Source organism: Helianthus annuus, chromosome 11 (genome assembly GCF_002127325.2).
Source record: "Helianthus annuus cultivar XRQ/B chromosome 11, HanXRQr2.0-SUNRISE, whole genome shotgun sequence".
Lineage (NCBI taxonomy): Eukaryota > Viridiplantae > Streptophyta > Magnoliopsida > Asterales > Asteraceae > Helianthus > Helianthus annuus.
The window spans coordinates 183603974-183622170 of record NC_035443.2 but is presented as its reverse complement, the minus strand read 5'-3'; the positions used below and the strand labels follow the sequence as shown (position 1 = coordinate 183622170).

At 42.9% G+C, this 18197-nt stretch overlaps 1 protein-coding gene across 1 annotated transcript; it reads left to right on the top strand.

Annotated features, from left to right (window-relative positions):
• The first annotated feature begins 14450 nt into the window (after positions 1 to 14450).
• Positions 14451 to 16646, top strand: LOC110888967. The gene has a single exon (XM_022136459.1). It carries the CDS (start codon positions 14451 to 14453, stop codon positions 16644 to 16646), a length of 2196 nt encoding a protein of 731 aa, XP_021992151.1.
• Positions 16647 to 18197: the final 1551 nt, after the last annotated feature.

The following is an 18197-nucleotide window of genomic DNA, read 5'->3' as shown; positions in this document are numbered from 1 at the left end:
CAAGTGTTAATATCTTTTTTACAATGTAGCGATCAAATTTTCTGCGACCATATTTTTTGAGTTTTTTTTGGGCATGCTTTTGTTTGCACATTTTTCATTGAATACTTCTAAATGTTTAGAGGTGCGAACAACATCACAAAGACACAAGTGAACGTTATTCATATATAGAAGGAGAATTCCAACAAGGAATCGTTTACTTTGGTCAAGGTAGCTAAATAACGCTTTCAATTATATATTTAAAAAATTATATATATGTCCAAAAACTAGGTGGCCTTTGAAAACGGAAGGAAAAGAAAAGGTGCATATGAAAATATATATATATATAGAGAGAGAGAGTGAGAGAGTCGTCTACGAATAAAATTCTATTTATTTTAATATTTTTTCATACGCTTTATTTATATTTAAATAAATTATAAATTAAAATCAAAATGTATCTGTATGTAAACTATATTATAATACATATAAAGATGACAAAAATATAATTTTAAAAGTTTAAGTAATACAACTTTAGAACGCATGATACAATGTTTTAAAACATATTATTTGACTTTTAAACCAACTATCCAATATTTTTTAACTGCATAACTTTATTATACGTAAAAAATACATATATATATATACATCATAAAAACAAACATTTATTATTTTTAATTGGAAAATTGGTATTTAATAAACCAACTGAAGAAACACTGACCTTAACAACTCCGAAAACTTCAACTATCAATGACTCGAACGTGTGGCTGCAAAACAGAAACACCGTTAGGACTCGTTACAGGAATGGGGTTATTCCTGTAACCACCCTCCGGCGTGAGAATAAGTATTCGTTTTTGGGAGAAGTATATGAAGGGAAAAGTGTATGGGAAATAGATAGATCATACCTTACGTATTTGCCTCTATTTATAGGTTCTCAATTAGGGTTTCCCTTATTTTAGGATGTGCTCCGATAAAGTGGAGATTTACACGATCCTCCCAAAAAGTGGGAGATTTAGTTATGCACCTTCCTTATAGATATGGAAGGTTCTAGAATAATTCTTGGTATTTATGTTAATATAAAAGGTTGTAACCGGGTCGGGCGATCGACGCGGGTCACACCTCGTCATGTCCCCCCAGTCCGAGCTCATGGAGGGAGTCCATTAGGTCGGACTAAGAGAAAAAGAAAAAAGGGTAAACTCGTAATGATTTGTGTGACGACCTTTGGAAATGACGGCGAAAATATTGGATGTGACAGTTGGGTCATCTTGTCAATGACAGCTGTCTTTTCCCGTGGTTGACACGTGCGTCGATTCGTACACATTTTTGAATTTGAAAAGTTTTCGTATCTTATAAAGGACGATGCCTTAAACGGAGGTTCAAGAAATCTCCCCCAAATTACTCCGTCATCATCCTCTCTATTCAATGGCTTCGAAAACGACCGAATCCTCTTCCGCCACTGCCTCCACTGACGTACTACTTTGCAAATGGGGCGTGATGTCTTTCAACAATTTGGTCCATGATTACGGCATTAGGGCTGAATGGAATCCTGTGTTGCCGTCAAAAACCGACACCGCCTTTCCCCTGAAAGCAGGTAAAATCACTTTGTTTAGTGATTTCTTCAAGTTTTGCAACTTCCGATTACCCATCACCAAGTTTTTGAAATTGGTGCTTGACTTCTATCGCATCCACATTTCTCAAATACATCCTCTTGGCCTTGTGAAACTTCGACAATTCGAGTATGCCTGCGTAGCTCTTGGTCACATCCCAGAACTGGTTGTCTTTAGGGCTTTCTTCGTACTTGTGTGGAAATCCCCTTTCTTTACCTTTGATCGGCGGGATACAGAGGTATCATGTCTGAGGGAGATCCCTACTAGTTCTAGAGACAAGGATTGGAAGAAAAAATTCTTCTACCTGGATGCCAGTGCGATTCCCGGGGAAATGCATTGGCAAGATAAAGGATCGAAGGATAAAGTGAAGGATGATGCTCCCCCTGCAGATTTGTACGCGTCGAACGCGTTATATGTGAAATTGTATGGCCGTCCCTTTGAGTGCACTATCATTCCAGAAGGGGCCTTAGTGATGGCCGGTATGAGCCTGTTATGGCCGGATATAAAGCGTTATCCCTCGTTCCAACGGGAAGATGGAGGTATGCTTACATCACCACACCTGGTTAACATATTTTTAACTCCGGTATTTATTTAATCACGTATTTTGCGCAGGGGAGTGGGGGATGTTTGACTTTATTGATCCACCACGTCATCTTGCGTTGAAACCCAACGACCGGGGGCTTGATGAAGGGGAACCAGATGTGTTGAAAGTTCATCTGGAGCAATTTCTTCTACCGATTATGCCAGCGGATCCCTTGGAGTATATTGCTCCCTTGTCGGGTATGGCGGCCGCTGTTTCAGCATCATCAGAGAAGAAACCTATCCGGCTAAAGCTGTCTGGGAAAAAACATACAACACCTTCTTTTAGCGTGCCCGTGATGGAAGAGACGCCCAACGCGAGTCGTGAAGTTTCCTTAGCCTCCGACCTGACCAGTCCTGGCCGTACTTCGAAAAAGAGGAAAATTTTTGTGGCACCTACGCTGAGCGCGTTTCAGGCGGTGCAAGCCGCGTGTGCAATTTCACCAGGTATTTCATTTTAAGTAACCATATGACATATTAGTGTCCCTGCTGATAGCGTCCATCTGGGCTTGTGGTGTAGGTACCTTTGTGGGAATGTCATCCGGGGTTGTGTCATCCGGGGTTATGACATCCACTGTTGTTTCGACTGTGGCGGCTTCATGTACCGGTAATGTCAGCATGCCTGTGGGTTCACAAGTTTCAGCGTCATTTGCTCCCGCTGTGAGCTGCGTCATGCCCATTCCTAGTTCTACGGTATCCATAGCCGTAACTTCCGAGCCGCTGTCATCGCTTCGATCAGGTGGTGTTGACACGGTCCTTCCTGAATCGCCCAAGGACATGTTTGCTGGTTTTGACACAAATGCTGCTGCCGCGTCGACCGCGCATGAGGCAACTAGCGCGGGTGGAGGTGACAATCGTGCGTCGAGCAGCGGTATTGCTGACGATGGTGCTCGTTTGATTGACGATTTGTTTATACCGACCGTTTGTTGGGATCCTCATGCCCAGGATAAGCGTTACCAGCCTCAATGGAAAATAGCTGAATCTTCCCGACTTATCTTTCCTCCAGTTGTCCAACATTGGGTTGAAAAGGCGTATCCCCCCGCCGAAGCGGCGTATGTTGAGGGATTAAATAATGAAGATTTGATGAACTCGTCTATATCGGACTCTGTGACCCTACCTCGCCGGTTGGTGGAGATACGACGCCGGTGGGTGCGTGATAACGCTCAACTTCACGAGGCCCGAGCCATTATCCAAGAGCTGAGGGATGACAAGCATCGCCTCGAAAGTCAACTGCAGACCGCTGGATTGAAAGAGGCCCGATTTTTGTCAGAAAAGAATAAGGCCGAGGAGGATTTGCGAAGGGTAACTGAGCATCTTGCCGAGGAGAGGATCTTATGGGCCCGCGATATGGCGGAAAAAGATCGGGTCTTGGCTACGGCAAAAAATGTGCAAGAGGAGTTGGAACGTAAGGCTGTGGCGGAAGCTCAGAAGGTGAGACACGAGTTATCAGCCCAATTGGAAAAATTTCGTGTTGACACTGATTTTGTGTCCCAGGTGCAGGAGCGGTATCAAGATTTGACAGCTGAAGTTGAAGCTTGCCACACCAAGATCCGACTGATGCAAGGAGAGCTAGAGGAGCGCGAAGCAAAATTCAAAGAGATGCAGGATCATTGTGACTCCCTTGTTACTCAAAACAACAAGCTTGCCGCTTCGTCGTCTTCCAAATTAAAAGAAGTGGAGAATGCGCTGGTGCAGTCTCATGCAGAGGTTGATGATTTGACCAGTCAACTGGCGGCATTGCGGGGAGACAGGAATTGGTTGATAACTAACGGGCTAGTGGGGGCGTTCGAATACCTGCGTGAGTCATCTCATTTTACCGGCCTGATTGACCGCCTGTCCGCCGCGGCCTACCAATCCGGGCATCATGATGGGGTACTTAAAGGCTACATGGATTGTCAACAGGTGGAGAGAGTGTCGCCGGATTTCCAGGTTACCAAAAGTAAATTGCAGGCCGATATGGCGAGTGCTCTTGAGGCGGCGTATACCGAACCTTTACCGTGTTATGGCGATCTGATGGATAAGGTGAATGAGGATGGCATAGAGTCCCTTCGTCTGATGCTGGATCCTGCGGATGAATCTGAAGAAGACTGACTGTTCCTTTATTCATGTTGTTGCTTATTCTGTACTCTTGTTAACACTGTTTGAATTGGGTTTAGTGCCCATTTTCTGTTTTGATTTGACAGCTACGTTAATGCAAATGTCATGATTACTGACAGCGCCGGCTTGTAAAGTATGACTTTGTAGCTTGTGATGATTACTTCTAATTAATATATCTGATGTCATCACTGTCAAAACTTTTTTAACTGCTACTATAAATTTACCCTTCGTTTCCACTTTTGGTTATGTTTTTGCAATGGAAAGAAAACGGTACCGGCAAAGATTTTCCGAAATTTTTCGGGTGCTTGATGCTGCCGATGGCCTGTTGATGCTACAGCAACCGGTGACGAGATCAATGCTTAGGGCCCGGAGACCTATCCCAAATGCTGCTCCGGTTCGTGCAAACCGAGCCTGTCAAAGTCTCGTTGTTCCGGATCCTCCACCGGAGGATCCCGGGGTACAACTATCAGCTGACATACTTACTGGCTTGATTCCGGTGGATCCTGAGCGACGATACCGTCTGACTTACCAACGTCAGTCCGGCAGTCGGAGGAGGCAGCAGGTGGATGGCACTGGTTTGGAACCCCAAATGGTTGGTTGTTCCTCTGCCAACCCGGTGGTGGTGGTGGACGACAGTGATGGTGATGATGTGGGGGTGCCTACCCCTGCAGTGGTGATGGCACCCCATCTTTCTTAATGGGTGTTTGTGAACATGTTCTTTATTTTGGTTCCCCTATGTTTGGTTTTTGTAAAAACAGGGACAAGTACTTGGTTTGTGATTTTTTGAGATAGGTTATGTATATGTAACAATGCCTATCTATTTTTGGGGCGGTTTATGCATCTATTACCAAGATACCCGCCATAAGCGCTTGTAGTGGTTACCCTATGACTTATAATGGAAAATGTTTCGTGTTTAAGGGTTTTGTTTGTGTTTTTACCGGTTAATGCATTCATTGTGCGATGGTAACTTTTGTAGTAGATGAACTTGTAATCTTATTGAACTTGCATTAAGCAAAAAGGAAAAAAGTAGAAAATCCCTTAAAGGGTTACAAATGCAAACTGGAGAAGGTGATTAACTCTTGCTGTTAGGAGCAAGGCATTACAAATAGCATTTCTTCAGCTGTGCGATGTTCCAACTGCGCGGGACTGGCGTGCCATCTAGTCGGGACAGGCGATAGGCTCCTTTGCCCAAGTCTTCCTGGATGACATAGGGACCTTCCCAGTTGGGGCCTAGTTTTCCCGCTGGTTCCGCTCGACTTGCTTCGTTGTCGCGCATGACGTAATCGCCCACCTTGAAACTTAGTTTAGACACCCGCTTGTTGTAATACTTTTCCAGAGCTTTTTTGTAGCGTGCCTCGCTGATGGCGGCCGCCTCGCGCCTTTCTTCCAACAAATCTAGGCCTGCTCGCAGTGACTGGTCATTGTCGTCGTTTTCCCTGAGGCGGCGTAACGATGGCAACCCTGCTTCAGCAGGTATCATAGCCTCCATTCCATAAGTAAGGCTGAATGGGGTTTCATTGTTGCTAGTCTTGGGCATTGTTCTATGTGCCCAGAGGACATGTGGCAACTCTTCCACCCACGAGCTTCCTTCGTGACCCAGCCGCTTTTTGATTCCTTCCAGCAAACTCCTGTTCGTCCGCTCTACTTGCCCGTTACCTTGTGGGTGTGCTACCGACGTGAATATCTGCTGAATGCGGAGGTCAGCGCACCATTCTTGGAAAATTCTATCCGTGAACTGCGTCCCATTGTCACTCACCAGGTAGAGTGGTAAGCCAAACCTGCATACAATGTGTTCCCAGAGAAACTTTTTGGCGTTTTCTGCCGTTATCTTAGCCAGAGGTTTTGCTTCCACCCATTTGGTAAAATAGTCAACCGCCACAATTAAATATTTCAACTTCCCAGGGGCTGGCGGGAAAGGTCCTACGATATCTACAGCCCATTTCTGGAATGGCCATGCTGATGTCACCGGTATAAGACTATTTTTGGGCCGAATTGTCTGAGGGGCAAACTTCTGACAGCTGAGGCATCTTCGCAGTTCTCTGACAGCGTCTTCGTGCATCCCGGGCCAATAATACCCCGCGCTATGAATTTTGGCTACCACTGCTCGAGGACCTGCGTGTATACCGCATATGCCTTCGTGTATTTCGCTGATCAGGTATTTCGCTTCTACCGGGGAGACGCATCGCAGCAGCGGACCCAGGTAAGATTTTCTATATAAGATGCCATCATTGACCTCGTATTGCAACGCTTTTGTTTGTACTTTTCGTGCTTCGCCTTTGGCGGAGGGTAACTCGCCGGTTTTCAGAAAAAGTAGGATCGGGGTATACCAACAGGGCTCTTCGACTGTGACGGCGAAAACGCTCCGTGGTTCGATGGAGGGGGTCTGTAATGTTTCAACTTTTACCTCCCTCTCCATGCCGGAAGTGGCTAGTTTGCTTAAGGCGTCTGCTATCTGATTCTTTCCTCTGTGCACATGGTTAAGCGTGACTTTGTCGAAGGAATTCATGAGCTCTTTGGTTTTTGCCAGGTATTTCGCCATTGCCTCGTCTTTTGCTTCATATGTTTCGTTGACTTGATTGTTGACCAGCAGTGAGTCGACGTATGCGTCGACCCTGGCTGCCCCCATGGATTTTGCCATTCGTAGACCAGCCAGTAACGCCTCGTATTCCGCCTCGTTATTAGAACACTCGAAATCAAAACGTAAGGCGTACATTAGCCTGATTTGGTCCGGACTTATCAGCATCAGGCCTGCCCCAGACCCTTTTCCACTAGACGATCCATCTGTGTACAACTTCCAAGTCTGCCTCGCTGTGCTCGTTTCCGGTGCGTCTTGGACAACCGGGTCCGTGACTACCTCTCCTTCTGGTATTTCGGCTAAGAAATCGGCGATAACTTGTCCCTTGACTGCTGTGCGTTTCTGATATTCGATATCCAGGGCTCCCAGCTCGATAGCCCATTTGGCCAACCGACCCGAGACCTCCGGTTTGTGCAGGATCTGCTGTAGCGGGTAGTTAGTTAAGATCTGTACGCGGTGTGCCTGGAAGTATCTTCTTAATCGCCTGGTGGCGTGTACTAATGCTAATACCAGCTTTTCCAGTGTAGGGTAGCGCGTTTCAGGCCCCGCCAATACCCGGCTTATGTAGTAAATGGGCGTTTGTTTCCCTTCTCGTTCAACCATGAGCACTGCGCTTACCGCTGTGTGGGCCGCCGCCAGATACATTTTTAGCACTTCATCGTGTCTGGGCGCGGTCAACGTAGGTAGCTTTTCTATGAACCGCTTCATTTCCTGCAAAGCTCGTTCCGCTTCTTCTGTCCATTTGAAATTCTTTTTGTCGAGACAATCTTTCAGCGTTTTTATAAACGGCAGTGATTTTTCAGCGTGCCTTGCAAGGAACCTGTTGATTGCTACCAGTCGTCCATTTAGGGCTTGAGCTTCCTTCAGCGTTCGGGGGGAAGGCATCCGCGATATGGCGGTTATTTTTTCTGGGTTGGCTTTAAAGCCGTCGCGGGTAACTACTACCCCCAGAAACTTTCCCTCTTCCACCCCAAAAGAGCACTTTTTTGGGTTTAACTTTATGTTATACTTTCTGAGCCGCTGGAAAGTTTCTTCTATGTCTGCCAACATTTGTTTCTCTTCGCTGCTTTTTATTACCAGGTCGTCTACGTAGACTTCCAAGTTTCGCCCGATCTGTGTTTCGAAAACCTTATCCATGAGGCGCTGGTAGGTGGCTCCTGCATTCCGCAGCCCAAAAGGCATTTTGGTGTAACAAAAGATGCCAACGTCGGTGTGGAAGGCTGTTTTTTCTTCGTCTTCCTTGGCCATCTTAATCTGGTGGTATCCCTTATATGCGTCTAGAAAACACTTGTATCGATACGGTACCAGGGAGTCAACTTTTAAATCAATTTCTGGCAACGGGTATGCGTCTTTCGGGCACGCCTTGTTCAGATCCTTGAAGTCGATGCACATCCGCCATGTGCCGTCTGGCTTTTTAACCATGACCGGGTTAGACACCCAGGTATGGTACTGTGTTTCTCTGAGGATTCCAGCTTCCACTAACTTGCGTACCTCCTTAACGACCGCTGCCCGGCGATCCGGGGCCATGCTGCGTTTACCCTGGGCGACTGGCCTGATGCCTGGGAGCGTGGCGAGTTTATGTTCCGCTTTATCACGAGGGACTCCCGTCATGTCGGCGTGCTCGAACGCGAAAATGTCTGCGTTTCTTTTTAACAACTGTTTCAGGTCGTTTTTTATTTCTGGGGACAGGGTGTCGCCGATAGTGACCATTTGGTCTGGGTGGCGTGTGCTTAAAACCCACCTTTCTGGCCCTGTAACACCCGCGGGGCCTTGGCGGCATCGTTTGGTGTCCAATACTTCTCCAACTCTGTCTCGAAACACCGTGGCAATACCTTGCGGTGTCGGGAACTTCATAAAACCTCTTGCCGTGGAGACTATGGCATCTAACTTCCCCAAAGTGAACCTTCCGATGATCACATTGTGATATGACTCGGCGCGGACCACGAGGAAAGTTAGTAGTATTGTTCTTTCCCTGGGTGCTTGCCCGAAGGTCACCGGGAAGGTGATTTGACCAATGGGATCCACCTTTTCCCCTGTGAAACCCTTAATAGGAGCATGTACTGATTCGAGCAGCTTTTTATCCTCCGGTTGCATTCTATCGAAACAGTGCTCGTATATGATATCCTCTGAGCTTCCGGTGTCGACCAAGATTCGCCTCATTCGGTAATCTCCTACTGCCGCGGAAATGATCAGGGCGTCCGTGGTAAGATGCAAATCTTCCATTCGTGGTTCGATGGTCATTGTTGCCAACATCCACGGCTCGAGGGTGGAGAAACTCCGTTTAGCCCCTCTTCCTATACCAGCATGAACCATGTTTAACTCACGCGGCCTTTTTCCTGCCGCCTTGTCATTTTCCTCCTTGACCACCGGCGGACCCTGCTTGATATCTCGCACCAGATGTGCCAACTTTCCTGACTTTACGAAGTACTCGATCTGTTTCTTAAGCTGGAAACAATCGTTGGTGTCGTGTCCGCTTCCCTTGTGGTATTCGCAGTATTTGCTCGTATCCTTGTTCGGGTTGTCTTTCAGCGGCTTTGGTGGGTTGAGCCTGAGGTTTTCCGAGGCAAGAATTTCTGCCGGGGTCTTGCTTAGATTGGGATATTCAGAACGAGGTTTTGACGCTTCATTTCTTGAGTATGAGCTCCGATGTTTATCGTAACGCGAGTCTCTGTCGTTCCGCTGATATCGGTCTCCCCTGTGTTTACTTTTAGACCCCCGATTGTCTTTTTCTTCCTGATTCTTCAGGGCTTCTTTCTTTCTGTTAGCCGCGTGGCTGGCCGCTACCGCTTTTTCCTGTATAACGTATACTTTGGCAATCCGCAGTATCTCGTCTATGGTCGGGGGTACCCCGTCCCTTCCATGCAACGTTCTTAGTAATTCGTCATCATTAACCCCTTGGAGGAAAGCTCCGCACGCCAAATCGTTAGTGACGCCTGGTATCGCCAGGCTTTCTTTATTGAACCTGATGATAAAATTCTCTACCGTTTCGTTGTCTCGACGACGGATATGGAGTAGTTCATTCCTATCTTTTGTATGTCGGCGCTGTTGACTGAACTGTAGGATGAACTTTGATTCCAGATCTTCAAAACTGTCTATCTCGCCCGTGGGTAAGCTGTCCCACCATACTCGCGCTGCTCCTACTAAGGTTTGTACGAACATTTTGCACCAAAGGGGCATGGGCCAACAAGCCACCTCACCCGCGCTCTTAAATAAATTAAGGTGATCATCCGGGTCGGTGAGGCCGTCGTACTTACCGACCGTTTGGGGCATCTTTGGTTTTTCTTTAATAGGGGCTTCGGCGATACGGCGTGTAAATTTGGATCGGAATGTTGCATCTACTGGCTTGTACGGCTTGGTTAACTCGTCATCTTCTACGTTCACTGTTTGTGCCGGTGGGTTGTTTGCACCCAGGGCGGGACCTGTTCCTGGACCGGAGTTTTCTAAAGGAGTAAACCGGGGTCGGACCGCGTTTTCCCTGTCGTGTACGGGTTCAGTTGATGCTTGGGTATACATTGGTTGTGGACTCGGAAAGTTCCACCACGGCGGCATGTAAGCCGCGTATGGCGACTGTGACATCCCTTGTGTCGTTCCCTGAGGGGGATAGGCTGTTCCCCCGTATGAGGGTAAGTATCCGAAAGGGGGCGCGTAGCAATATCCCGGGAAATACATTTGATTGCCTGGCGTGACAGGGGCATTCATTACTCCAGTTGGCATGATGACCGGCTGATGAGGCGGGGTGGACAATGCTGCTGTGAGTGCGGCTGAATACAACGGTGGCATTGGACTGGAGCCCAACGGTTGGTAGTATTGAGGAGTGTTGGTTCCAGATGCTAAGATGCTGGGATTCGCCGAAGTGATGACTGGGGTGGAGTGAAGGCGTGAAGTCTGCGAGAAAATAGCAGCCCCTGGGACAGAGGTGCCATTGACTGTTCCCTCCACCCTTCCGGGTGGTGTTTGTGCGGGCATGTAAAGGAAAGGGTTTGTAACCACGGCCTGGGAAGAGACGGCGGTAACGTTATCAAACCCTGGTGGTGGCCCTTCCGCCTCGAACTCTAGATCTAACGATCTGGTAACGGCCGGTGATGATACTGGGGCGGTTACGCCTCCCGCCCCTAGCGTCAGGTTATTATTCGTCACCCTTTGACCAGCCATGTTCTGATCACTTGCCATGAAGCTCTTTGTTGTTCTTGCTTGGTCCCACGGATGGCGCCAATGAAGAAACACTGACCTTAACAACTCCGAAAACTTCAACTATCAATGACTCGAACGTGTGGCTGCAAAACAGAAACACCGTTAGGACTCGTTACAGGAATGGGGTTATTCCTGTAACCACCCTCCGGCGTGAGAATAAGTATTCGTTTTTGGGAGAAGTATATGAAGGGAAAAGTGTATGGGAAATAGATAGATCATACCTTACGTATTTGCCTCTATTTATAGGTTCTCAATTAGGGTTTCCCTTATTTTAGGATGTGCTCCGATAAAGTGGAGATTTACACGATCCTCCCAAAAAGTGGGAGATTTAGTTATGCACCTTCCTTATAGATATGGAAGGTTCTAGAATAATTCTTGGTATTTATGTTAATATAAAAGGTTGTAACCGGGTCGGGCGATCGACGCGGGTCACACCTCGTCACCAACCTTTAACCAGTTGGTAAATAATAATCCAACCTACAAAATTGGTATATAATACTCATACCTATCAACATGTTGGTACTCAATGAACTTCTGTTAATTTTTTTTTCGCTGACGGAGGTGACGGTTCAGGATTTTTATGATTTTTTATAACTACAGGGACTGTTTGTGTAATAAATAAAACTTAAAACTAGTAACTTATAACTATAGGGACTGTTTGTGTAATAAACAGTTCAGGTGTGGTCTGTACCTGTTTATGTTTCAGTTTCGTCTTTCGGGTCAGTTGGGTGTCGGTTCAGGATTTTGATGATTTTTTATAACTGACGGCGGTGACGGTTCAGGTGTGGTCTGTACCTGTTTATGTTTCAGTTTCGTCTTTCGGGTCAGTTGGGTGTCGGTTCAGGATTTTTATGATTTTTTATAACTACAGGGACTGTTTGTGTAATAAATAAAACTTAAAACTAGTAACTTATAACTACAGAGACTGTTTGTGTAATAAATAAAACTTAAAACTAGTAACTTATAACTACAGTGACTGTTTGTGTAATAAATAAAACTTAAAAACTAACTTCAGTTAAAAAAAATTAACAAAAGTTCATTGAGTACCAACATGTTAATAGGTAGGATTATTATATAGCTATTCTGTAGGTTGAATTATTATTTAACAACTGGTTAAAGGTTGGTTTATTAAATAATAATTTTTCTTTTTAATTTGAGTATTGTATTAGTATAGTTCTATATTTTAATTAAAATAGTTAACAGTTTATGTGATTAGAAATGTCTGATTGTTTGTAGTCTTTGCCGCGTTAGGTGGGCTCTCTTCTAGTTCCTTTTAATGTGAATATAATATGAGTGTGTGTCTAATGATGGATATTTTAGAAAAGTATAGTACACACTATGTTGTATTTTATCTTAAACAACACAGTTATACTTTTGATAAATCAACACACTATGTTGTATTTTATGTTCATAAGTGGATGCAAATAACCTTGTCTATAGAACGAGCAACATACACATGGTGCATTCTCATCGTTTTATATGTTTTTACTTTTAAAACAAAACCTGCTTTGTCGGGGAACATCTCTCACACATAAAGCGATCTTTTAATGTTAATAAATTCACGGTTTTACAGTTTTTAATTCACCGCTTTACAGTTTTTAGACAAAACCCGCTTTGTTGGGGAACCTCTCTCAAACATAAAGCGATCTTTTAATGTAAATAAATTTTAAACAAATTATGGCATCTGAGAAAACAACCCACTAACCGGGTTTATGTGAGAGATGAAGTCCTGTGTATTATGTGGGCGTTCGTGGAACCCGTTGGATGGTGTTAGTGACCTTTTATACTTGCCTTGTCTTCAACAATTTTTATACTTGCCTTTCTACATCGCTTTCTTTTCGATCACTCTCTCGAAATGAAAGTAGGTGTGTTAACGATCCAAGTAGCTTGTGACCTCTTCGAGACCAGATCGTAGAAGAGTTGAGATTAAATTAACGAGTTCAACTTGACTTCAAGACTATATTCGTGTACGTTTAATAAACGGGCTTCATGCTTGTGAGCTTTTTTTACATATTCAATATAGTAAGAATATAATACATAGTTAGATTATACATATTAACATGTACAAGTTGATGACGTAAGCGGGGAACAGTTTTGTCAATTGATTGGCCACTTTAGGCAGCACTTTTGACTTTGGTTTTTTTTTCCCATATAATAGCTATTTATAGGTGATGCCAAACTACAATTTTATCCCAGGTATAAAATTACGATTTCGCCCTCGATTCAAAATAAAATTTTGCTTTTGCCCCTTGCTTAAATTTACGATTTTGCCCTCAGTTAAAAAAAAAAACAATTTTACCCCCAGTTCAAAATAAAATTATGGTTTTGCCCTCAGCTAGAGTCCTGCCAAATTACGATTTGGTTCCCAGTTTAAAATTATGATTTTGGCCCAGCTAAAAATTACGATTTTGCCCGCAGCTAAAATATCACGATTTCGCCCCCATTTCAAAATAAAAAAATGGTTTTACCCTCAATTCAAAATATTATTTTGCCTCAATTTTAAAATTATGCTTTTACCTCCGCTAAAAATTGCAATCTTGCCATCGTTTTTCTTCTTTGGCAAAACCATGGTAATGTTTTATTTTACTTTGTTGACTTAATTTTGTTTTTATTCATTTCAAATAGTTGCCTATTACTCGCTAATTGGTCCTAACAAGTTATTGTTTTGCCCCCAACTTTAAATTACACGTTTGTCATCGTTTTAGTTAAATTTTTTTTTTTATCATAACTATGCTACTGTTTTTCTTTAATTGGTTAACTTGATGTATCTTTTTTGATATCGTGTTATAGGTAGCATGTATAACTAACCGACATAAAGGCGTACATGTTATTAACCTAAGTAATACTCAGTTTAGCGCCCCGCAACACGGGCGGCGCATAACTCTAGCTGCCTAACACTGGCTCATTAGTCCTGAAAAATTACAGTTTTGCCCTGAGCCCAAAATTACGGTCTTATCATCGTTTTTTCATAGCAAAATTATAGTAGTCTTTTTTTAATTGATTGAGAATTATTCGGCAATTGCCCCGTAACGCGGACGGCGCATCTACTAGTTAGCTACAAACTATGCTTTTTTTGGCACAAATTGTTTTAAATTTCTTCATGCATGTTTTTAGTGCGGACAATATGCATTTTTATAATTGTACAGAAAAGCTCTACATATTATTCAAATATGCGTTTACTTTGATTCAAGCTTAGCTAAACAATCAAACAATAACATACAAAATTCAAATATGTCTCCTGCATAGCCGACCTTAGGAAGGAACATGGAAGAAACACTCAAAGGGATATTGTAAAATAAAATCTTGATATCTACTTCCACGAACTCATGAACAAATATCTTTGTAAACTAGTTTGTCATACATCAAAACATGTCGAATCTTTCTCTTCAAAGCTAAGCTCAATCGTGGTTTACCCGTATTATATCATAATGAGTTTGCAATCTCCTGAAGACGCGATACCATGGGTGGGGTTGTATACTGCTCTAGCATCTTTTCTATGCCTACTTGCAATGGCAGCCGATCTTGCGCGTGGGTTTTGGCGATGGAAATTATGGTTTCCAAACAGGTTTTTCACTCTTAACGCTGCTACTCTAACGCTTATCGCAATAGCAATGAAGTTGCCTGTCGATCTTACCACTAAAATGTCTAGCATTGAAGTTTCTACATCAAAGAATTGTAGCATATCTTTCTTGGTCACCATGATAGCCAATTTTTTACCTTCGTTAGGGCTTATGAATGACAAAGAGCTTCTAATGAACATCGTGGCTTTGGAAATCCTTGTCGTCACGGTTGTTGTAAATATATTGATCCAAACTTACACCAATGCGCTTTTTGTACCATTTATTCCTGTATTGATATTTCCCATTCTATGGCCATTTTCAGTAGCTACGGCAACTTCAACATTTAGAAAAAAAACAGAACATCAATATAATGAGTCGCAACGATTGGTTTCATGTCGTCAAGAGAAAAAGTTTTCCTACAAGCAACTAAGAAGTTATGTAAAAAAGTATTGGATGATGGTAGAAAGTTGTGACCCCCAACTTGTGATTGCTTACTCACCAATTTCTTCTGCCTGTGGGGATATATGCTTAGGCCTTGCTATCATATCAGGTTTGTATTTGGTATCATTTCTAAGTACGAAGAAAGATGAGTTTTTCGGTACTTCAGATTATAAGTGGTCGATCAAGGTAATAATTTTCGTTCAATCAATTGGAGTTGCAATAGGTAGTATTGCGCCACTTTTTAGATTTTTCACATCAAATGGAAATTACATTTTCTCTAAGAAATGGAGCAAGAACGAGTTAAATGTTTTCCTAGTTGAGAAACATTGGGTCCAAAGACTTCAGCAATGGAAACACAACCATATCCATTCACATATTCTAGGCCGCGAGTGTAATATAGTATTGCATATACTAAAAAACATCGTTTTGAACTTGTTAATAGCCCTTCATATTACGGTTTTGGTTATATGTAAGATCATATGTCTCGTTCCAAGATTTTTTCTTATATTACTCTCGTGTTGTTGGTATTTCTTCAAGTCGTTTTTAAACATGTTTAAAAAGGTAGAAAATGTATCTAATACTAGCAATGCGAGCTCAGAAATAGAAGAATATAGAAGATATGTGGTACAAATTGAAGATGAAGCGAAACTTTCAAAGAGTATATTAAGAAATATGTTACATTATATAAGTCAATTACTTAAAGAATACGAAGAGAAAGAGCCACGAAAGCTTATGAAACTTCTAGAGAAATCTACAGGATTTAGTGGCGTATTAGAGTTCGACAATACTAAAGTCCCACCTTTATGTCCAGAAGAAACCCACAACTGCTGGAGCCTTATACTAGTAACACTGACATCAACTGCCATTGCACTTCCAAACATTGGGAATGATCATTTCAAGGGGTTGCTTTCCGGAATGAAGGAAGGCCTTCAATTAGTAAGACATGTTGAAGAATGTCTCAATGTAGATGACGACTTAGTAAACGCAAGAAAAGCTTCAAGACATGCATGGACAGAAGTTGAAGTATATGGCACGTGGCAACGAATTGATCTTCAAAAGAAGGCTCGTAAAGGGAAAACGTCAAAGGAGATTCTTAAATGGTTGGGTCATGAAGCAGCAAAACTTGTGATACAGTTTAAGAGCAACAAGAATACAAGTACATATCACTTAGTTAATAAGTTCATACCCGCAAGTTCCATGTATAGAATCAGTGAGACCGTGTTGTTGTACTGCAATGAGAAAGAAAATTGGCCTCGTGATGAAGAACTTTTTGAATGGATATCAACTATAATCGCAGATTTGTTACTCGCTTGCTTTACGAACTTGGAACGTGTAATAAAAGCGAAGTGCCATCACCATGCAATAGAGAAAAGGGGAGACAACATCCGAATTGCAGCCCAACTTCTTGGTAAATCTAAAAATATCCTTAAGATCCTTAAAGAACGTCGGCTTCCTGACATAGATCAACACTCGATGGCATACATTGATAAGTGGCGTGCACTACCAATGAGTCAACTATCGAATGGTGTTCACAATCACATACTCAATGATGGAGCTTCTTCGGGTGGGGTTCAACGTGGTCCTCCAAGTTTTAATGTATCGCACGTAGTAAGTATTATGTAATAATGTGTATACATTGATCTTCTCATGATTTAGCATGTGTCTTGGATAAATTAATTATTAATTTTCCTTATGTCAAACATCATAACCAGGGTTATTATTTCTAATATATCTAGTTGTTTGGGGGCTGTATTGTTATACAATTTATGACTTGTAGGGTTTAAATGCCACATTACAATTTCTAGCGCTTGAAAGCACCTTGCAACTAATTTTCAAGGACTAATGCAGTGATAAGCATTTGAGTCTTTCTGAAATATAGTTGCCCAAGGTGTATTAATTATCTACTTGATAGTTCTATATATTAAAAAAATAGATTAGTTTAAAATAATAATATTAATTTTGAGATGAAGTTTTTCATTCATTTTTTATTGATTGAAAAGAACAAACTGTCCAACAGGAGTTGACTCAACCCGTAGGAGATTTCCTGTTTCTTTAGGCCCGTTACCCACCTTTCATGTTGGCTAGCTTTTAAAAATATGTTTTGTGAATCTCATAGTGCTGACTCAGTATCCTCTGCTTCTTCTGATTTATTTCTTTTTTTTTTTTTTGGGCAAAAGACTTGTTTCTAGAGGTTCAAATTTGTATCTTGTTGATGACTAGTCAGTCAAAAGGGTCAGATTCGAAAGTAAGCTAAAATTGCAGCAGGTTTTATGGGTAAAACTGGTCAAAAGATGCTTAACACAAGGTTTATACTATTCTAATAATGAAGTTTTTGTAATGATATACAATAGGTAAAATGCCAATTTCCTTCCTGTAGTTTAAGCCAAAATGTCACTTTAGTCCAAAATTTCTTTTTTCTCATCTGGCTACCTCAGGTTTTCATTTTTCCCCACTTTCACCCCCTGACGGCGTCCATTCTATCTTTCTTTCTCTCTCAAACTCTAGATCTTTTGATCTCTCTGTTCCAGTGTTTCATGTGTGTAATATTGACCGGGGAAGGCAAGGTGGGTGACGGTTGTGGGTAATGTCGAATACCCAACCACCGGGTGACGTTAGTTGGATCTTCGGTGACGTTGAGAGCTCCTGTCCTTGCTTGCTACAAAAGAAATAAACTGTTAGCCTCGCCACGGGGGACCCCGGGAGGGGGATCCGTGACCAAGCTCCGGCGTGAGGATAAGTAAACTTGCCGGATGAGGTAAGGAGTGTTTTCCGATAAAGGTATTCACCGGAAAGTTCCTATCTTGGTGTGAATCTAATTAATGTGCTATGTGTGTAGTAAATGCGAGGAATATTGGTCGGAGTTAATGAGGAGAATAAATGAGAGTAGTAAATGAGGAGTTGGCCGGAGATTATACCTGTCTTTGCCTTATCCTTGTTCCTTCTTATATAATGGCATGTCCTTATCTCTAAGAGAAATATCTCCCACACTATCTAACGGTAACTGCGATGCCTTGGGAAGGTCAGACACGTGTCTGACCCCCAACGGTGCGATACCCTTCTTCATAAATGCATAGCCGGATAAGTACGATGATGGTGACCGGATGCTTCTCTTATCAGGCATTAAATGAGCCTGCTGCTCCTTAGCTGTTTTCCCGCTCAAAACAGGGAAAAGTC